Below are 21,160 nucleotides of genomic sequence, written 5' to 3'. Positions count from 1 at the left end.
GCCCTGCCCATATATCAAAAACTCAATGCAGACAAATATTAATTGGATAGTCTTTTCCTCACTTAGAGGAGTCAGCAACAGATGAAACATGTTTGACTAAAGTGTAGCGTAAAATCAAATATGTTACACAGAGACATTATAAAGAAAACTTTTCTTTGGGTGAAATAAGTAACTAAATGATGAATTTTGCGGTCAAAATGAATTTCATTTGCAGGTGCCCGCAGTAAACGAAATCAGAGTTACCTGCCTTTACAAGATGGCGTCGCTGTCAAAGGTTTACAACTTGAAATGTAAGAAAACGTTCTGTTTCACGATCTCTGGCAGTACTGATAACGCAATGCAGATCTTCTGTTACTGGTCGGAATGTCTGAATAATATGCAATGCAAATTGTCTAACACAATTGTGAACCGACCCTTGTCATGCGTGCCGAAATGTCAAAACTGTCACTTTTGCCGGATGCTCAACCTGTCAAAATTCGAATATTTTTTTTTCTACAGCCGCGTATCGTGGTGTACTCCAACACACTACGACACGGTTTTCTAGGATCGTGTTTGGAAGATCATATGATAATTGTCTCAGATGTTTGAAAGTGTGAAGATGTTGTGATGTGAAATATATTTGTTATTGAACTGAACTGAATAAAGTTCAAGGTATTTGTGGGCTACATGTAGGGAGATATAACACTGACACACTTTTAACACGTGAAAGATGTATAGGGTGGCATTGACAGGTAACTATATAGCTAGAAACTAGAGCTGTCTTTGTTTAAAGGTGGCTACAACGTGGCAAATAGACAGTACTGTCAACTTATTAAATTTCTTTTTGCTACAATTGTTCAGTGAAATACAAGTCACACCTACAAAGGTGTAGCCATGTAAGGTTTTACACAACACACAAAAATACTGCGTCCGAAGAGACGCACAAAAATACCTGTGGTAGTTATCTGTGTCTGTAATTTCACCTATCAGTCATGACCACTGTCCACATGACCACTGATTCATTCCAGGCTCTGAAATCCTTGAAGGTCCGGGTTAGAATATTGATCTTCAGCAACCCATGCTTGTCGTAAGAGGCGACTAACGGGATCGGATGGTCAGGCTTGTTGACTTGGTTGAAGCATGTCATCGGTTCCCAATTACGCAGATCGATGCTCATGCTGTTGATCACTGGATTGTCTGGTCCAGACTCGATTATTTACAGACCGCCATATACCTACCTGGAATATTGCTGAGTGCGGTGTAAAACTAAACCCACTCATTCCAGGCTCTGAAGCAATTATCTGAACATACACTACACTACAACATTTCAATACTTTACAGGACCCTTATAAGGATCCGTAACGTTTATTGATGGGGATCCATTTGTATGTCAAGGTAAAACCCTGGCCATGTATCATAAGTTGTTAAGACCACCTAATATTTAGTCAGGTGACTTGTAACTTCACAGGCTCTACAAATGACTATGGGTGCCATCAGGAGTGGATTAAAATTATGTTTATTTCAAACATTAATTCTTATCCATGTTTATGATGAATATTTGACATATATAACATTACCATGTTATTGGATATTTATATAGCGCACATATCCATGCACTAGTGCATGCTCAAAGCACTGGTATTTTTTTCCCTTGATCATTGGATGTCAATCTCAACGGCACATCTTGTTATCAATCTCAACTCCCTGGGGATCATACAACTCTTTTGCTGCCACAAGGTGCACTGAGTTATTGCGGCTTTCCCATCCTTACAAGGTACCCATTCATACAGCTGGGTGGACTGGGACACATAGTACTTTGTCCAAGTTTACTGCATGTTGCTGTACCCGCAATTAGGTGTTTGAACGTATTCATGTGGCCACCATCTGGTCATATACCAAAGGTTTGTGGGTTCTTTTAAGTGCACAGGGTTGTGTACTGTACACTAGGGGTTGTGACAACACTGAAAGAGTCTGCACACAAAGTTGACTCCAAAGTTTTTACACCCGGTCACAGGTGGGCTTGATCCCGGCACCTCATGCTCGCTGGATCACTAGCCTGGCACCTTAGCCAGCTTGCCCACCACACCCCCACCATGTTTCATAGTCAGGAAAGTTCTAATTCAAATTTCCGATTTTGTGTTAATGACATTTGCTGCTGAGTTGGTCTTAAAAGCAGGTCAAGGTAAATCCCTGCATGACATTCCATATTTCCTCTCAGCCCCCAATACCTTGACAAAGCTTCCGACGGAGGAGTGTGAATGGATCCACAGCTAAACTGAAAGACACAGCACTGATTATTTCAGCTACAAACACTAATATAGTACTGTAAGTGCAAAATAGAGGTCAGCACCTATTAGAGATAAGTTCTTCTTTGAGGTGAGGTGAGGTGAAATTGGGTTTTACGTCGTACTCGAGATTATTTCGCTCATATGACGACGTGCATGCGTGTATGTGTATGTGCGGCTGCTTGTACTAGCCCAGACTGAAGCTGCTTTTATAGTGTTTGCCCACCGAGATGCCATGCCGCAGTGAAGCATGAATACCCCACTCAGACACATTATACTGACTCCGAGCCGACCAGTCCTTGTTGTACCCATTAATGCCGAGCGCCAGGCAGGGACCAACAAGCACCATATTTTAACGTCTTTTGGTATGACGCAGTCGGGGATCGAACCCGCGACCTTCCCTCTCCAGGCGGACGCTCTAACCACTACACCACGGAGGCGGTTGTTCTTCTTTGAGGAAATGGTCGTAAGGTTGACACTGAGTGCTAACCAATATTCTGATTCAGTTTGGACAAATATTTTATGCATTTTTTCTGCAGGTACTACATGTTTGGTGATAGCTACCTGTTACTTCTTGGAAACAAACTAAAGCAAACAGTGTTGGGATGTAATCTGTTATATTACTCTATGCTCTATAGAAAATGCAATGCAACCATTGTAACATACTTTTTCTTTTGCAGAGATTGTTGACAGGTATAACCTGTTTCAATGGCATCAGTATTGTCAGCTGCAATGACGGCTTCAGGGCAACAAACTCAAGGGTTAGTGTCAGAGTTATATTCACCACCTTTTAATCATCGTCAAAAATTGTACATGTACTTGGAAACATTGAAAAGTGTTTAATGTTCACTTTAGTTAGACTACAATGAACACACCTTGAGGGGAATATGATATATATCATGAATAATGGGTAATGAATATGAATAAATATTGAGTCACCAGTTGATGTATTGTTTTATGATGTTGACATAATAAATAATAGACAAGTTATAGCAAAAAACATCCTATAAAATAGTCATGAATATTCAATTTTAATGACCACAAACACTTCAATTCATGATAGGGTATGATTCGATTCACTGAATACGCAAGTATCAGCCCTACAGTTTACTTCTCAATTCAACCCTCTATAGTCCGTTTGGCTCAAAATCGGACCGATGAATTGCAATCTAACTTGAAATCTAATAAATATATAACACTCAGTGAAACGCTGATCATAATCAAAACGTCAGACCAACTCTGTGATTCGTTTGCAGAATTTATGGCCTAAAATTTAAAAAGTTGTTTAACATGCTATCATTAAAATTTTGACACATTTCATTATTTGTTACGAGCGAGGAGTGCAGAGAAAGGGACAGCCAGGTGTTAGAGAAGCACGTGCTCAAGTGCCGACAAAGTTATTGATTCATTAACCTGTGCTGTGCTGTCTCCATCCTTTCTCGCACACATGGCTGTCCCTTTCTCTGCACTCCTCCCTCGTAACAAATAGTGAACTGTGTCAATATTTTCATGATAGTTTGTTAAACAACTTTTTTAGAACATAAATTCTGCAAAAACCTCACAGAGTTGGTCTGATGTTTTGATTATGATCAGCGTTTCACTGAGTGTTATATATTTATTAGATTTCAAGTTAGATTGCAATTCATTGGTCCGATTTTGAGCCAAACGGACTATACAAGGACAGAAACTCTAACTTCATGTGAGGTTATTTCACATATTTTGGCCATCTCCATTCCATCAGCTGTTTTCATTTACAAACACTACCATGGTTTATCTGTTGACAAATGGCGACAAGACTCATATGATGAAAATGATTTACAGATTATTATTTCTAATCATATCAGTCCTGAAACCCTGATGCAACCCTGATGTTTGAAAAAACTGTTTCCAGTTCTATAACAGCAAGCCCGGAGGACCCCTTAATTTTCAATGCTGTATGCGCAAGAGTTCTTAAACCATTACTTGCTTGAAGCCCCCAAAATCGCTGTATATATCCAAATAAAGTCATATCATATAGATGCCATGTAGGGGCTTTGCTATCTAAATGTAAGTGAAAATACATTACTATAGCTGACTACTCTTCTACGGATTCAGGAAATAAGTAGATGGTAGTCCACACTGGTGTTTCTACCATTTCAAGGGGTGTTGGGGTAGCCTAGTGGTTAAAGCATTCACTCGTCACACTGAAGACCCAGGTTCGATTCCCTACATGGGTACAATGTGTAAGGCCCATTTCTGGTGTTCCCCGCCATGATATTGCTGGAATATTGCTAAACGTGGTGTAAAACTAAACTCACGCGCTCACTCTACCGTTTCCGAAATGAAAATGTGTCTGGCATGTTGTCTCGTCAGCTGCTCTCAGTCTGACTCGTCTTGTTCTGTTCACTTCCAGTACAGGCCTGGTATTTGACGAGAGGTTAGCTCGCCATTTCCATGCTTGGAATGAAGACTTTTCTGAGAAACCGGAGAGGATCCTGGAACCGTTTGCCAGATGCCAAGCTCTTGGACTTGTTGACAGGTGCTGCCGAATACAGGTGAGTGGCACTTGCAAGTCTTCAGTTACCATGGTTACAACATAAACAAAGCGATTTACCTCAGAAATTGGGCAGGCATAGAATTAGTAAAATGTTTGATTCAAACTTTCAAAACTCGTACATTCTCTGCTGTCTTCTATCATTGATCTGAGTATTTTCTTCTATCTGTGATTGAATAAATACAATCAAAGTTGAAAGACATTATTCTTTCTCAATTTCAACTATTCATATTAGCCATTACTCTTATCAGTCAGGCCAAACACTGCCATTCCAAACACTGCCATGCTAAACACTGTCATGCTAAACACTGCCATGCCAAACACTGTCATCCCAAACACTGTCATGCTAAACACTGCCATGCCAATCACTGTCATGTCAAACACTTCCATGCCAAACACTGTCATGCCGAACACTGCCATGCTAAACACTGCCATGTCAAACACTGCCATGCCAAACACTACCATGCCAAATACTGCCATGTTAAACACTACCATGCCAAACACTGTCACGCCAAACCCTGTCATGTCAAACACTACCATGCCAAATACTCTCATGCCAAATACTGTCATGTCAAACACTACCATACCAAACACTGCCATGCCAAATACTGTTTTGCCAAATACTGCCATGTCAAACACTACCATGCCAAACACTGCCATGCCAAACACTGTCATGCCAAACACTGCAAAGTGGCATTTTAGTTTCTCCTTCATAGAGAGGCCTTGACATCCAATGCCATTTTGACGTGTAGGCAGTACATGACAGCATTGTGATATTCTGTTTGTTGTTTGTGAGGCCCGTCCAGCGACCGAGAGTGAAATACTTAGCCTCCACAGCAAAGATCACATCCGCTTGTTGAAGGAAACCAGCTCCATGTCTGACGAACAACTCAAGAATCTCTCACAGGTGTACGACTATATCTACTTCCATAATGTAAGTAAAAACGCAATTACAATCCATGGTTACATTGACAGCCTCTGTGCTGTAGTGGTTAGAGCGTCCGCCCAGAGTGCGGAAGGTCGCGGGTTCGATCCCCGACCGCGCCATACCAAAAGACGTTAAAGTATGGTACTTGTTGGTCCCTGTCTGGCGCTCGGCATTAATGGGAACAATAAGGACTGGTCTGCTCGGAGTCAGTATAATGTGTCTGAGTGGGGTATTCATGCTTCACTGCGGCATGGTATCTCAGTGGGCTAGCACTATAAAACCAGCTTCAGTCTAGGCTAGTACAAGCAGCCGCACATACACATAAACACGCATGCACGTCGTCATATGAGCGAAATATTCTCAAGCACGACGTTAAACCCAATTCCACCACCACCACCATAGTTACATTAAGTTGTATTTTCACCATAGCTCAAACTACAACATTACTGTCAGTCTGATGGTGAAGCTGGTTGTACGCAAGGAGGTGTCACTTGTCCTGAATGTAGCTCTTCTGGACTAGGACCCTGCTCTCTGCCTTGAGATTGTTGATTCCTTGTTCTAAGTGACTTAGGATAAGGGCATAAAGCAGGGGTGGAAATAACTTTAAAATTGATAGTGTACTCCCGGTACAGTGGCACATGTAAAGTCACTTGCCCTGATAATTTTTCCACTATACCGACCGTTTTCTTGCTGACTTTTTAAATAAACAACATAATTACCATTGGAAAGTCAACTGGACACCGGTACAGTGTGATATACAAATTTGCTTGCCCGACAGATAAAAACACTGGACTCGGACGTCAGGCAATGGGTTATTTTCATCCCTGATAAAGCCATATTTCCTTGCTCATTCTGCTGTATGCCACAAATCTCTGACATTATTAATTGATTACCTTATCACTTCTTTAAGAGGCATATAGAAGCTGGAGCAGTCTGGAATGATAACAATCTGTGGATGAACATCTATATTACAGTAAGAGCTACATTTCTGTGTAGATTCTAACACCATTATCAAGCAAGTGATGAAGAGAATCCTTATTATGTTCATCACTTACTTGATAACAGTGATAGAACTTACACAGAAACATCGCTCTCACTGTATCAAGGATGTTGTGATCACTTGAAACATTTCCTGGTCAAATCCTTTGCCATATTGTCAAAGCAGTTAGTTTTAGACATAAATGTAATAGCAGTTCTTAGATACTTGTCTTGTTAATTCCAGCATATTTACGAAAGTGCTCAACTTGCTTTGGGAGGTGCAATAGACTTGGTGGACCACATCGTCACTGGCAGGGTAAGTCACCTGATTTTTAACATTGTGACATAAATTTTAGTAAATGCTTTTTATGCCATATTTTGTTCATTTTGTTTTTCAACACTATTTACTGTGTGCATGCAGAATTTGAATATCAAGATCACCTTTGGTTCAGTGACTGCTCTTGTTAACATTTTAAGCTATTGACAACGTATTCAGGCAACATGTGAAGATCAGCAGCCCATGTTTGTGGAAAGAGTTGACTAACCGGATTGGGTGGTCAGGCTGGCTGACTTGGTTGACACATGTCATCGTATCCCAATTGCATAGATCGATGCTCATGATGTTGATCACTGGATTGTCTGGTGACTCAGGGTGCAGTTTTGCTATTAACGGCCTGCACTGGTGCTTGTTAACAATGGCTGGTGCAGGTTACCTTCAGTAGATTTATTGTTACCTGCACCTGGTGCAACCTGTTACTGAAGGTAACCTGCACCTGGTGCAGGTAACAATAAATCCTCCAACATGTTATAGCTGTCATTGTGTGTTTTAAATGGAAGTAAGTGTCTGGAAGTTATACGTTTCTCTCTGTGTGACTTGTTTCAAGCAGAAACATTTGTGTACTCATAAATAAGTTACGTAGAAGTAATCATATAATTGACATTTATAAATAAGGTAAGGCCAGACCAATTTTATTTCTTGTTTTACGGATCCGCTGGTCATATTTTTTCAAAAATAAGAAAAGAAAAAAAAAAAATATTCTCCGCTCAAAAAATAAAATCCTTATGTTTTTATTGGCCAAAAATGTAAACTTTTTGTTTGTTACTGTTTTTTGCGTCATATACACTTCATAAATTGCCAGAAGTAAAATACTTTTAACATTTAGAAGGAATATTACTTTGACTGGTGATTTTATTTTCCTTTTTTTCTCCTCCTGCCTTTAGTTTTTTTACGAAAAAAATCCGTAAAACAAGAAATAAAATTGGTCTGGCCTAATGCAAAATTGAAATCATTCCTCATTTATCATCATGGGGTCTGGTTCTGATGAATGTATCTGATACTGAGGACTTGTTACGAAAATTGCTAAACAAATATTTATGTTACTTTTTAGAACGAGTAACATTATTATATGGTGCAACCAAATTGTTGATGGTGCAGCCAAACCTATAAGCCAGGTTGCACTCGGTGCAGGTACTGACAAAACCCCGAAATCACACCCTGAGACTTCATTATTTACAGTCCAACATTCAACTCATCTGATCAATGGTTTATATTTAATGCTGAATCTCTTTATCTCTTTTCAGTTACGAAATGGAATGGCCATCATCAGGTAGGAATCAAACAATATTTTCACAACATTTCATGAAATTTATGATCACAGAACACAATTGACTTGATATAATTTCGAGGAATCAGGTATTACTTGTTGGTATAAGTATTCATTTCCCAAAATGTTGTTATGATTCACCTGTGAAGGTCCCGGGTTAGAATGAACCTTCAGTAACCCATGCTTGTCGTAAGAGGCGACTGACGGGATCAGGTGGTCAGGCTCGCTGGCTTTATTGACATATGTCATCGGTCCCCACTTGCGCAGATCGATGCTCATGCTGTTGATCACTGGATTGTCTGGTCCAGACTCGATTATTTACAGACTGCCGCCATATAGCTGGAATATTGCTGAGTGCGGCGTAAAACTAAACTCACTCACTCACTCATTGTTATGATTCTGTCAACATGTTCCATTAAATTAGGGCTCAATGTTGTTGCTCTCTGCTTTCATTGTTTGTATTGTCACTTGTACCTAATACCTTTTCAGTCTTGACATGCTTTAACTGGTGGTTGATCTCCTTTGACATTTAACAATGTGTCTGAGATGTTACAAACCACCGGAAACGATTTTTGACTGATCATTTGGATCAGATGTAGCGTGTACATGGGTTGGGTTGTTTTTCTTTCATTTTTATCTCTTTTTTTGAGAGGGAAGGGGGTGTCCCAGTAAATTTTACAATTTGGGCAATATGCCAACCGTTAAGGGGCAGGAAATAGATGATCGAGTGTCTGTCCTTGCCGTGTTATCAAGGCAACATTGGTCACACAAATGTAAATACGATTTAGTTTTTTTCAGGCACAGGGGGTAAATTGTATTGCACCATGTGGGATTAATATGTGTCATTAGGGCCCCGTTTGTTGTTTTCAGTGCCCCATTTTATGTTTCAATGAGTATATGACGCAAGAGCCTGGTCAAGAATGATCATTGGACTTCTTAGTATGTCCACAGCCTTCAACTGTCTAATCCCTGGCGGGGCGGTGGGGTAGCCTAGTGGTTAAGGCGTTAGCTCGTCACGTCGACAACCCGGGTTCGATTCCCCACATGGGCACAATGTGTTATGTCCATTTCTGGTGTACCCTGCCGTGATATTGCTGGAATATTGCTAAAAGCGGCGTAAAACTAAACTCACTCACTCACTCTAATCCCTGGCAGTTTAGTGAAAGACTCAAAGTACAAGTGTCCCTATGCCTATTCCACACAACCAACAAATAGCTACCTAGTTTGTGTTGTTGTAATGGTAACACTGCTGCCACAGTTTCTACCGGGTTAAAAATAAATGTTTTTCTTTACCAGTTTGCAAGATCTATATGATACAGAATTACCATCTTTCTAATGGTAAAGAGTGTATTTCTCGCTAGTCACTGGTCTGTTGAGGTTATATGAAACCATTAATCATATGCAACCTAAGGTATAACTGACTATTTGTGAGGTGAGGTGAGGTGAAATTGGGTTTAACGTCGTGCTTGAGAATATTTTGCTCATATGACGACGTGCATGCGTGTGTATGTGTATGTGCGGCTGCTTGTACTAGCCCAGACTGAAGCTGGTTTTATAGTGCTAGCCCACTGAGATACCATGCCGCAGTGAAGCAGGAATACCCCACTTAGACACATTATACTGACTCCGAGCCGACCAGTCCTTGTACCCATTAATGCCGAGCGCCAGGCAGGGACCAACAAGTACCATATTTTGACGTCTCTTGGTATGACGTGGTCGGGGATCGAACCCGCGACCTTCTGCTCTCCGGGCGGATGCTCTAACCACTACACCACGTAGGCGGTCTTAATCATGTGTCAAATGTTGATACCAGTGTAGAGAAGTGCACGTTTTGAAACATTCTTTAGAGCCTGGAATGAATCCTTGATCTTGTGGACTGATGGATGAAATGATGCACGTAACTGCTCTGAAAGAAACAACCAAACACTCAGCAGAGTCATAGATGTGTTGTGGGTAATATTTTGCGTCCCTCTGGATGCAGTGAATTGTTTTCTAGCGTCCATTCTCTACATTTGTGCGTACTGGACGCACATTTATGAGTCGCTTAAAACCCTGTACAGTCGAACCCCGTTTACTCGGACCTGATATATCCCGAAACCCCACCTTCCAGACGATTTTCAATTGAAACGAAACTTACCCTCAGTAATTTTACTCGCTTAGCCAGACCCCGCGCTTCTGGACCCGGATGGAGAATTTTCAAACCATTCCCATAGATTTCCATTGAAAAATGATCCTGTTATCCGGACGGAAAGATCTGTGCGCATGTGCATGTGTATGTGTCACGTCAGTACTGTTTACCGCACGACTAAGTGTATTCATTGTTAATCTCTCGGCAGGCGTTTGATGTGAATTGATTAACTACCCATCAAAACACTAGAGACGCATGTCACTTCTGTTGTTAATAAGGATTTGGCAGGTGTACAATGTGAGTCTATATTTCAGACCCCCAGGCCACCATGCCATGAAGCAAGAGTTCAATGGATACTGCTACCTCAATAATGTTGCTGTATCAGCTAAACTGGCCCTCGACAACCACAACCTCAAAAGGTAGATTTTCTTACATGCATGATCACTAAGTACTAAGAACAGTTTGCCCTGCTTACGATTCTTGGTCTACCAATACTTTTGTAGTTTGTTCTACCAAATTTGTAACCATCTACTAACTGTAACACTTAGGGCCTTCATTACCTTAAGTCCAGGGTCCCGATCCACAAAGCATTTGTAATGTTACGACCTGTCGTAACTCTTTAGTTTATCATAGGCTTACGACCTGTCGTAACTCTTTAGTTTATCATAGGCTTACGACCTGTGGTAACTCTTTTGTTTATCATAGGCTTACGACCTGTCGTAACTCTTTAGTTTATCATAGGCTTACAAATGTCGTAGCTGTATGAATGCTTTGAGGATCGGGACCCTGGATGTGACGAGAAATTTTAATATTTCTTTTTGTCTAATTCATATGTACTTAACAAAATGCTTTAAAGCAAAAAATAATTCTCCTGTCCTGTTTGCTGACATATTTCAGGATAGAATTCTTTCTGGGTCAAGTAATAGATTTTGTCACTGCTACTCACACATTGAATATGCGGAGCTGAAATCCAGGGTGCTGTTGTACAAAGCCGCTAAGCGCTAAGGTCATCGTAAGTGAGTGACTTTAGTCTTACGCCGCTTTTAGCAATATTCCTGCAATATCACAGCGGAACCTTAACATAGACCTAAGGTGGTCTTGGCGCTAAGGTTGTTTTGTACAACGGCACCCTGGTAAGTAAGTGAAGTAATATTCAAAGCTGAGAGGGAAAGAAATGGCTGCCTCTCAGAATGTCAATATTATTCCGAATTTAAGGAGTGTGCGTGTTGGGGTGGGGAGGGGGGTGAGCGACCTGAAGACCCAGGTTTCATTCATCACATGGGTACAATAAGATATCCATGTTTGTTGATCCAGCTTTGTAGACACATTGATGTCCATGACTGACTTGAGTACTTCATGGACTAGTTCAAGCTGAGTGTCTAGTGTTCAGCCATATAATCTGCCCAACAGAATTCTCATTGTAGACTGGGATGTCCATCACGGCCAGGGAATTCAGTCCTTCTTCTATGACGATCCCAGGTACGTCACTGTTTTAATAATACTAATAATAATGATAATAATTCATTTATATAGCGCCTAGTAGCCATCTGACTAGTTGCTCACTGGACGCTGTAATCGGAATCTGATTATTATTACCCCGGATAGCCCAAGGTGTCAGAAGGTTATAGTCACATGACTTTATCCAACCGGGTACCCAATTTCTGCTGGGTGAACAGAGGCATTTTTTAACAAACTCACATGCATGACATGTGCTTCGTTGTGGGGCAGGACTGAAGTCCTAGAAACTCTCAGGAGTCAAGCTGCCAAACACGGTCACCCATCCAAGGACTCTCCGAGCTCGACGTTGCTTAACTTCAACTGATTCGTGACCTGAGCTCTATGCACCGGATCACACACCACCATTAAAGATTGTTTAAAAGGAAATGACCTTAAACCATTACCATTATCTGATTTAATGATTCACCAACATTCTGGTTTCACAGGAATTGACACAGCCACTTGCATACTGCTGTGAGACTCGCTTGAGTGGCATTTAGAAGTTGGTGTGATGAACAACGAGGAGAGTTCTATGGATATACAACTTCTTTAATATAATATGAACGACGTTTCGGTGTAGCTACTAACAGTGATAACGGTGTAAGTAGCTACACCGAAATGTCGCTCATATTATATTAAAGAAGTTGTATATCCATAGAACTCTCCTCGTTGCTGTTAGACTATTGTTGTATTTTCTTGTCATACACTGACATATTTCACCTATGACAATGGTTTGTGAATAATCTACTCTGTCTGCTCCAGAGAATCCAGTGATCAACATCATGAGCATCAATCTACACAACTGGGACACAGTGACATGCATCAACCAACTCAGCATGTCATCGTATCCTAATTGTGTAGATCGATGCTCATGATGTCAGTCACAGGATTGTGTTTGATTTGTAACAATCAAGGGGCGGTGGGGTAGCCTAATGGTTAAAGCGTTGTCTCGTCATGCCGAAGACCCGGGTTCGAATCCCCACATGGGTACAATATGTGAAGCCCATTTCTGGTGTCCCCCGCCGTGATGTTGCTGGAATATTGCTAAAAGCGGCATAAAACCAAACTCAGTCAGTCAGTGTAACAATCAAGACAGACTAGTTGTTTCGTCCCAAAACTCATTTTACCTAACCACTAAACTGATAGGCTGCAGAACTGATGGCGTCTACCTGTTGCATCTTTCGAAAGTAGTAGGCCAGTGATGAAGGTTTTTTCTCATCAGGCTTTAGAATGAGGTTCAGTTCCCTGTATGTATACAGTTCAACCACTGTGATATTGCAAACTGCAGCATACAACATAATTATATAACTCAGATTTACAAAATCTTTACCATCAAATAGTCAAAAGAAACCTTCAGTTTAGAAAACATCACACGTTGCTTAGCTGATGGTCTTGGTTGTTGTTCAGACAATCAGCCATTTGTTTACCTGGTGTTGACATGATTATATACAAATCACAGGGCTCCAGATAAGGGCCGTATCGGCGTATGTACGGATAAAAAATATGCACGATACGGTAGGAAATAATTTAGAAACAGTAGCAGATATGCACCACAGCAGTGGTGTATGGTCTAAGAATCATTTACAGACGTATTTATCTGAAAAAGGTATTGTTTTATTGTTTTTTACCTGTTTACACAAGAGTAGCAATGTTGTGGTGCATATATGAAACGAAACACAAGATCACATACTCCATTAAATTCAATTCAGTACTCTAAAAGTTTTTCCAGCACTCTTATATTTAAAAAATAAGGAGTACGTACTCCTGATGTTGAAAAATTATCTGGAGCCCTGATATCACCATTATAAAGCTGAAATGTTGCTAACTACAGGACAAGACAACATTCACTGATGATTTATATGTTTCAGAGTGATCTATTTTTCTATCCATCGTTACGAACATGGCAGTGAGTGGCCTCACCTTCGAGAGTCGGACTACGATTGTGTTGGGGAGGGAGCTGGGAGGGGCTACAACATCAATGTGCCACTTAATCAGGTGATGATGAACTCTGTCAGACTTGTTCAGGTCGGATCTTTCTCTGATTCATTATATTGGACAAGCCATACATTGGTTGTGTCAGGTGAATGGTGAACATTCTAATCAGTGAGGGGTAACCTAATGGTTAAAGTGCCTGATCTTCATGCTGTAATGTTTAAGGCCTTAACAAAAAGGTGAAGAATTATTTCAAACTTTTTCAGGTGGGTTGCGACAACTCCGATTATTTGTCCATCTTCCAACAGATTCTGCTGCCAATTGCATATGAGGTAAGACTTTTCACGGCTTTACTAGCATGTTTACTGGCATGTTTTACTGGTATGTTTACTGGTATGTTTACTGGTATGTTTTACTGGTATGTTTACTGGTATGTTTTACTAGCATGTTTACTGGCATGTTTTACTGGTGTGTTTTACTGGTATGTTTACTGGTATGTTTTACTGGTATGTTTACTGGTATGTTTTACTGGTATGTTTTACTGGTGTGTTTTACTGGTATGTTTACTGGTGTGTTTTACTGGTATGTTTACTGGTATGTTTTACTGGTATGTTTACTGGTGTGTTTTACTGGTATGTTTACTGGTATGTTTTACTGGTATGTTTACTGGTATGTTTACTGGTATGTTTTACTGGTGTGTTTTACTGGTATGTTTACTGGTGTGTTTTACTGGTATGTTTACTGGTATGTTTTACTGGTGTGTTTTACTGGTATGTTTACTGGTGTGTTTTACTGGTATGTTTACTGGTATGTTTTACTGGTATGTTTACTGGTATGTTTTACTGGTATGTTTACTGGTGTGTTTTACTGGTATGTTTACTGGTATGTTTTACTGGTATGTTTACTGGTGTGTTTTACTGGTATGTTTACTGGTATGTTTTACTGGTATGTTTACTGGTATGTTTTACTGGTATGGTTAATATTAATCTCTGGAGTGGGAGTGGTGGTGAAGGCATGGTGGGGTAGCCTTGTGGTTCAAGCATTCACTCTGCTCACTGCAGACCTGGGTTCAATTCCCCATGTGGATAAAATGTGTGAAGCTCATTTCTGGTGTACTCACCACAATATTGCTGGAATATTGCTAAAAGCAGCTTTAAACTATACTCACTCACTCACTAAAGGGCACACTTAAATTAACCATGTCATTAGGGGTGGGTATTGCAGAGAATTTTCATATTGCGATATATTGCGATGCAAAATCATATATTGCAATATGTATTGCAATATATTGCAAGAAGTATTTTTAAGCAAAACAATATGTATAATCGAGTTAATGTTTGATTTATAAAGCATGAACACAACAAAATCACTATGCTCGATTAAGCTCTGATAAAAGCTTTTAATCTTGACAAAATAAAAATGTTATTAATATTTGGCACAAATGAAACTAGGAAATAACCGAAGATTTCCGAGTGTTACGAATTTTCCCGAATGAAAGTCAGTCAGTTTTCAATCAGTGTATCACAATACGTATCGTTTTCATGTCTGAACCGGTAAATCGCTTATATTGCACAGCCCTACATGTTATATGATTTATATTGATTTGATTGTTTCATTCCCTGTAAAGATCCAGGTTATAATTGTTTTTCAGTAACCCATGCCTGTTGTAAGAGGCGACAAACGTGATCAGGTGGTCAAGCTTGCTGTCTTGGTTTACACATGTCATTGTATCCCAATTGCATAGATCGATGTTCATGATGTCGATCACTGGATTGTTTTGTCCAGACTTGATGATTTACAGACCACTGCCATATAGCTGGAATATTGCTGAGTCCGGCGTTAAACAACAATCCAACAAGCAGTGATAAACAAATGTTTTACAAATGCTGTCATATCTGGAATATTGCTGAGTGTAGCAGCCTTAAACAACAAATACACTTGACGGTTTGGGCGACATGTAATATGGCTCTGTGTGTGTGCTCTGTATTTCATGGACAGTTGGTTTGACACAAATTAGAACTTATCTGACTGATGTGAATTATACACATCTTCATGAGCTGGCCCCGATTTCACGAAACAAACTTAAGTTTTTCTCAAATTTAAAACTCATTTTGACAATTTAAAACAGCTGAATTTTTAACTCAACTGCATTTTTTAAATAAAAAAGCCCCAACAACTTAAGTAATCTATCCACCAAACTCAAATTGTCTACTAAGTTTGAGTTTAATATTGATTTCAGTTTATTCTGGAAAATGCATTTCCTGCGTTTTCTCAAATTTGAGTAAAAACTCTGACTTAAGTCAAAACTCACACTTAAGTTTGTTTCGAGAAATCGGGGCCTGATTTGATATGAACACACCTCACTACTTTGCCACGTAGCGTTTGTTTTTTGTTTTCTCAGTTTAGTCCCGAGCTGGTGATCGTTGCAGCCGGCTATGACTCAGCCATCGGGTGCCCTGAGGTAGGTTATTATGCATGATGGTCTAATATTGTTTTTGTTCCATGGATTTTACAGTTTAGTTAGCCAGTCTCCTATCAATACATGTGAAACGATCTTAAGATGTGATTGTCACCATCAACGACATGGATTTTTGTTCATGATACCAAATACTTAATTGTATGGTCCAGAGTCAGTTATTTGAAGGCTGCCATGGTGTAGAGTTTGGAATAACCAACAAACAAGCCTCAAACTCATCAGAATAACTTCCAGTTCTATCATTACAGAAGAGAAATCATTTGTCTTTATGAAGAGAATCGACTACTTTTTATTACTACCCCTTTTATTCAATTCTTGATATTGTATAAGCATCACACTCTCCCACATAGGATTGGATTTTAAAATTGTCACAAGCAACCTCATTGATGTTTTTAAGAGGCAATCGTCACAGGTGGAGCGTCTGGCTTGATGACGTTATTGTTTGGGTGTCTTCATATACACATGGCATTGGTCATTGCTTCGAAGATCAATCACTTGATTGTCTTGTCTGAATGTCAATGAGTGCAGCCAAGCAATAATGCAGTACTGACAACATTACTGAAAGATGTGACACTAGTAGGAGTAACAACATTACTGAAAGATGTGACACTAGTAGGAGTAACAACATTACTGAAAGATGTGACACTAGTAGGAGTAACAACATTACTGAAAGATGTGACACTAGTAGGAGTAACAACATTACTGAAAGAGGTGACACTAGTAGGAGTAACAACATTACTGAAAGATGTGACACTAGTAGGAGTAATGAAAGTAATGGGAGAACAAGGCATCTGTGTAGTAGTGCACACAACCAAACAACAGTTGACTTTTAATTTTACCCACTTTGCAGGGTTGTTCATTTCAAATTCATGATTTCTAACCCCTCAGTTTACATGTGTTGTCAGGGTGAGATGAAAGTAACACCGGCCTGTTTCGCTCACTTTATCAACTTGTTGTCGCCTGTCGCTGCCGGCAAGATCTGCTTGATACTGGAGGTAAGTCTGTCAGGGTGAAATGAACCAGGGTCGCTCTCTTCACCCATTGCTACTAAATTTACCTCCAGTGTTGCTGCCAGTTACATTTGTGACCCACTCATGATCTGCAACAATGTGAGACAGTATTTCATCCTTTTCTAAATTCTTGGCTGGCTGTCAGTTGGTATGTCTGACTACACTCTCCCTAGCCAGTTTCACATACTACTTCCTCTTGAAAAATCAAATAAATCAGATGTTTAGATCCCCATAAAGATCCACGATACAATTTGTCATCAGCAGTCTATGCTTGTCATGAAAGCCAACTAATGGAACTGGATGGTTCAACTAATTGACCTGGTTGATGCAAATCACAGTATCCCAACTGCACAGATCGATGTTCATGATGTCGATCACTGGATTGTCAGCCCAAAGTCTGATTATGGACAGACTGCTGCCCCACAAGTGCAAAACAAAAAACAAGCAATATAGTTTCTGAAAGCTTGAAACCTGCATTAAATCCAACAGCATGTCTCTGACAGTGTTATTTTTGTCCACGTCTATAGGGTGGCTACTGCACCAAGTCCCTGTCTGAGGGCTTGGCGTTGTCACTGCGAGCCCTGCTGGGGGATCCCTGTCCGAGCATTGAGAAGACACACGAACCCTGCTTGAGGTAACCATTCAGTAACCAATACCATGATGAAACTAATCATTTACCTGGATTCATCCACAAGTTATACAACTTCTGCTGCATGTGTTAGTAAATTCTCACGATTCCAGCTTCATGCTATTTAGGAAATAAAGTTCGCTCTACCCCAATGTGTTTTGTAATAAAGTATAGTTTTGCCCTGAACTATTATAATTAAAGCACGAGGACGGTAGTCCGAGTGCTTTGATGTTATAATAGTTCAGGGGTAGTTTGGGGTAGAGCGAACTTTACATCTTTTCTAAGATGCTAAATTTAATACTTTCTAAGGATAATTACGATTAATCTAAGGCAGAAAACAAATGACGGTGTCGGTGACCTAAATTAAGAATCCTCGCACAGGGCTAACTGGTGCGCTGTTCTATTGATGTGTCTGCCCCCCTACGTTAAGACGAACGTTACCAGAAAAAAACAAATGATAACAGTTTGATGACGGTTTACGTTCGGATTAAATATCTTCTCTGAATTATTTTAATTACATCTGTCATTAACGTAAACCATATGGGGCAATATGAACGTCGCATTTCTACTACCAACGTAAGTTTAGATCAGTACATCCAGATGAAGCTGAGTAGTCAAGTGACATTCCACGATTGCATTGTGGGAATGTAAACATTGCAAACGTTACCGTGTCGCTGAAAACTTGCTAGTCGAATTGAGACATTTTAACCATCGTAAAACATAAACGTAATGTTTCCACCAGTGATGGTAGCTGCGTGAAGCAACTGCAAACCAAGAAACGGGATGCAACGGAGTAGTTTACTGAAGGAGGCCGTACGAGGCGATGACAACTGACATGCATCGTGATGTCACTTACATTCTGACGTAATGTAAAATGTTTCGATTACGAGGGGGCACACTAGAATCGCGCAGTGACGGGATAACGTCATTCAATTGTTACGTCATCAAAAAACTATACCTTTATTGTCTCATAATGTATTCTTTTTTCGATTGTTCTAACCGCTAGGCATCTTAGAAAATAGTTTGTGGAGGTTACCTGAATTTCAGGATGAATAAGGAGGCAGAGGTTGTAATGTTTAAGTTAACATTGATACACTGAATCAAACTGAATTGAATTGTTTAAAAAAATTTAAAATCAGAACATTATCAAACAAAACTTTTTCTGTTTTCCAAGATCACTTTATTTGGAATTATAGAATCCTTGTCGACTGATGTTGAAATCAAAAGGACTTGTTCGTAATAATGTGTGTTGAGTCTTCCTTGAATCATTTGCATGTTACTATAATCATGGAAATATTATATCAGGATAGATTTTATGGAGTTTATGGTTTATGAATGATTGTAAACCGAGTAGTTATTAAATATTGGGTGGCTTTGGGGTCAAGTGGTGTTGTTGGACAAAATCAGTTCTAAAACTGCTTGTTAATCGTTATATCTTTCTGTTTTTCTCAAATGTGATAAAATATGGAGCTGAATGGCAAATACAAATAATCAATTTGTTTCATGGCATCTACATCTTTCAGTGTGATGGAGACTATACTCAATGTCCTGAAGCTTCACAGACAGTACTGGCGGAGTCTCTGTTACCAAGGAGTTCTCTCCCTTGGGGAGAAGCCTGCAATACCATCTCTACTCCGACTACCTCCAATGTAAGTGTTCATGATAGCAGGACTGTATTAGTATTTTAGTGGACTACACTGTTCTGCAATCTGATTGGTTGAAAAACATGGTTGTTGTAGTAAAAGTAAACTTTGATCATTCATTCTAAATAAATAATGATTCGATCATTTCCCTGTCAGATATTAACTTTTTCAAAGATTTTTTTTGCCTCTTTGTTTCAGTCCTGGGATGACTTTACGCACAATCGGCAAACCTTTAGGCAAGATACCTCTGCTGCAGGATTGTTACGATGTCATGCAACATGACATGGTGAAAGAAGCTCTCTTCCAGCAAATAGATGACCTCATACGGAGCACAGATCTGCATGTACCTAAACACAAGTGAGAAACTACTGTCACATGTTTTAATTGTCTTCAGTTCCATTCATTCAATGTTTTATTTTATTTTGCCTTTTTTATCTTTGCATACTGATGAAGGAGTATGGGGTGGTGGGTTGCTCATCCCGCCGAAGACCTGGGTTCGATTCCCCACATGGGTACAATGTGTGAAACCCATTTCTGGTATACCCCCTGTAGTGATATTGCTGGAATATTGCTAGAAGTGGTAGATTTGCGAAATCTTCTGTGACTGTGAGACACTTTTCTGAAATTCTCTGAATCAGTTACTTTCTTTATCTTTAGATGGTCGGAATTATGCATGTACAGCAAGGGGTCTTTGTCGTAACCATTACTTATAATGTATAATTACATAATCTTCAATAATCATGTTATACCACATGTACATCTAAGGGATTCAAGTGTTCCACTATCATTCGCAAGCAAAAGGGAGATAAGCAAAAGATCATGAGTCAGGATAAGTATAAAAATATCAATTTTACTTGAAAAATTACATATTTATTTGTGTGTCAGCAGTATTGTCGAAACAAAATGACTTCATCTTTAAATACAGTAATTTAAAAATTGGAACTTTTAATTTCAGTCTGTGCCATTTGCACTATGTAATAGTTTCTGCCTTATTTGTTTGGAGGGTAAATGGTGTCCTAAAAAGTATGCAAGCTAAAAAGAAAACATTGCTTAGCAAGAGAGTTTATTTTGGGCTGTAATGTATTCATGGATTCATTTGTGTAATTCAATGATGGATATCTGTGCAGGGTGTGCCTTGTGTATGATGAGAAGATGTTGCTGCATAATGATACAACAAGTGGGTGAGAAGCTTTCTTTTATCTTGAAACTATTTTGTAAAGAACAATAACATGACTATTTATTATAATGTTTTCATCCCAACACCCCAACAGCCTATATCACATATTGTAGCCTCCAAGTATCCTGTAAAAGTGAAGAACAGCACTTGTCTTCATTTGGTTAACACCTCAGAGAGTTGATGGTCTGTGACTTGATGCTGATTTTTGCCAAAAGATGTTAAAATATTTTTTTGGGCCTGGCAATCGGTTTTAAAGAGCCGTGAAACTGGCATCAACCCAGGTTAGTACAAGCATCCAGTAAGCAAACGTTTTGATGGCTGTGCTAAACAACAAACATGAATGCTATAGTCCAGTCAATCTA

The 21,160-nt window shown here is 39.7% G+C and overlaps 1 protein-coding gene across 1 annotated transcript in view; it reads left to right on the top strand.

The window, feature by feature from the left end:
- The first annotated feature begins 228 nt into the window (after positions 1–228).
- Positions 229–21,160, top strand: part of LOC124290956 (histone deacetylase 6-like) — a 35,720-nt gene continuing 14,788 nt past the window's right edge. The window contains exons 1-16 of the mRNA XM_046727801.1: positions 229–290; positions 2,945–3,025; positions 4,657–4,798; positions 5,594–5,731; positions 6,948–7,019; positions 8,285–8,310; positions 10,750–10,854; positions 11,846–11,914; positions 13,801–13,927; positions 14,131–14,196; positions 16,266–16,325; positions 17,246–17,335; positions 17,878–17,984; positions 19,502–19,627; positions 19,820–19,978; positions 20,749–20,802. Coding sequence (XP_046583757.1) covers positions 2,973–3,025; positions 4,657–4,798; positions 5,594–5,731; positions 6,948–7,019; positions 8,285–8,310; positions 10,750–10,854; positions 11,846–11,914; positions 13,801–13,927; positions 14,131–14,196; positions 16,266–16,325; positions 17,246–17,335; positions 17,878–17,984; positions 19,502–19,627; positions 19,820–19,978; positions 20,749–20,802 — 1,394 coding nt within the window. The 5' untranslated portion in view covers positions 229–290; positions 2,945–2,972. The remainder of the gene's footprint in view (positions 291–2,944; positions 3,026–4,656; positions 4,799–5,593; positions 5,732–6,947; positions 7,020–8,284; positions 8,311–10,749; positions 10,855–11,845; positions 11,915–13,800; positions 13,928–14,130; positions 14,197–16,265; positions 16,326–17,245; positions 17,336–17,877; positions 17,985–19,501; positions 19,628–19,819; positions 19,979–20,748; positions 20,803–21,160) is intronic.

This window comes from Haliotis rubra, unplaced genomic scaffold (assembly GCF_003918875.1).
Source record: "Haliotis rubra isolate DU_JTF1 unplaced genomic scaffold, ASM391887v1 Scf479, whole genome shotgun sequence".
Taxonomy (NCBI): domain Eukaryota; kingdom Metazoa; phylum Mollusca; class Gastropoda; order Lepetellida; family Haliotidae; genus Haliotis; species Haliotis rubra.
Note: the sequence above shows the minus strand (reverse complement) of the source record. Positions and strands in the feature narration are given on the sequence as shown.